We start from the raw sequence: 1,497 nt of genomic DNA, 5'->3' as shown, positions 1-1,497 counted from the left end.
CTCTGCACCTTATAGACCACACTAAGCAATGCATGAATATGAACTAAGATGGATATCCAGTTTCCACAATGTACTGAACTCAACCCAAATTAAACAAATAAATAAATAACAAAAACAAATATAAACGAATGGAAGGAAAATGTGGTGGACACATGTCGTGGTGGTAGAGGTTACATTCCACTATAAAAGGCCAACTTTGCCCTATAGTTTTTGCATAACCAGCAGAGCCCTAACTGCACTTCTTTAGAGATATGTCTTTCACACGCTTCCTTCTTGTCCTTCTTGCAGCGGTGGTTTTTCTCGCTGCTCTATCTGAACCCTCCGATCTCCCTCCCGATGGCAAGCCTCACAAACCACCTTACAAGCCACCCTACAAGCCACCTCATAAGGGATATCCTCCCGTTGAGGAAGCCGAACTCGAAGTCGATGGCCACAAGCCACCTTACTACAAGCCACCCTACAAGCCACCTCATAAGGGATATCCTCCCGCTGAGGAAGCCGAAGTCGAAGTCGATGGCCACAAGCCACCTTACTACAAGCCGCCCTACAAGCCACCTCATAAGGGATATCCTCCCGTTGAGGAAGCCGAACTCGAAGTCGATGGCCACAAGCCACCTTACTACAAGCCACCCTACAAGCCGCCTCATAAGGGATATCCTCCCGCTGAGGAAGCTGGAGTCGAAGTCGATGGCCACAAGCCACCTTACTACAAGCCGCCCTACAAGCCACCTCATAAGGGATATCCTCCCACTGAGGAAGCCAAAGTTGAAGTCGATGGCCACAAGCCACCTTACTACAAGCCGCCCTACAAGCCACCTCATAAGGGATATCCTCCCGCTAAGGAAGCCGAAGTCGAAGTCGATGGCCACAAACCACCTTACTACAAGCCGCCCTACAAGCCACCTCATAAAGGATATCCTCCCACTGAGGAAGCCGAAGTTGAAGTCGATGGCTACACGCCACCTTACCACAAGCCACCACAGAAGCCGCCCACGGCTAACTGAACACAATCGAGCTAGTGATTGCAAACTTAATTTGAATAAGAGCTTGTGTAAGCATGTCTGCCTTTATATTTTTATTGCAACTATGTAAAGCCAGCCAAAGGTATGAAAGGTTAATGACCTTATTATATATGGCCTGGTGGTTGTAGTCTTTTTATCACCAAGTAGTTTGCATCAATTTTCTGCGTGGGGTTTCTTAATTCTTTCTGCATGCAGTTTGCATAGTAGCAGCCCAAGTAGCTAGTTGGTAACTGTAGTCATCTAATTAAGCTTGCCATGCGTGGAAAACATGTTCATGGGGGGTGGGGTAATGAAGAAGGAGTAGCGCACAATTAACTTTCTACCCAATATTACATAATTAAATATACTAATACTACTACTATCACTATAATTTTTATTAGAGTAAAATATATAGGCTTACCCCTCCTAAAATGTGATAAAAAATTAAAGACTTTTTCAAATTAAAAAATAACAAGGTCTCCCTTAGCGTCAGAAA

At 45.0% G+C, this 1,497-nt stretch overlaps 1 protein-coding gene across 1 annotated transcript; it reads left to right on the top strand.

Moving 5' to 3' along the window:
• Positions 1–251: 251 nt before the first annotated feature.
• On the top strand, positions 252–1,004 carry LOC131151253 (repetitive proline-rich cell wall protein 1-like). Its single transcript, XM_058102507.1, has one exon. The coding sequence runs from the start codon at positions 252–254 to the stop codon at positions 1,002–1,004; it is 753 nt and encodes a 250-aa protein (XP_057958490.1).
• The last annotated feature ends 493 nt before the right edge of the window (positions 1,005–1,497 follow it).

This window comes from Malania oleifera, chromosome 3, assembly GCF_029873635.1.
Source record: "Malania oleifera isolate guangnan ecotype guangnan chromosome 3, ASM2987363v1, whole genome shotgun sequence".
NCBI classification, from domain to species: domain Eukaryota; kingdom Viridiplantae; phylum Streptophyta; class Magnoliopsida; order Santalales; family Ximeniaceae; genus Malania; species Malania oleifera.
Note: the sequence above shows the minus strand (reverse complement) of the source record. Positions and strands in the feature narration are given on the sequence as shown.

Bases quoted from the DNA above. Each gene is read 5' to 3' on its own strand.
- LOC131151253 (XM_058102507.1), top strand. From the start codon at position 252: ATGTCTTTCACACGCTTCCTTCTTGTCCTTCTTGCAGCGGTGGTTTTT.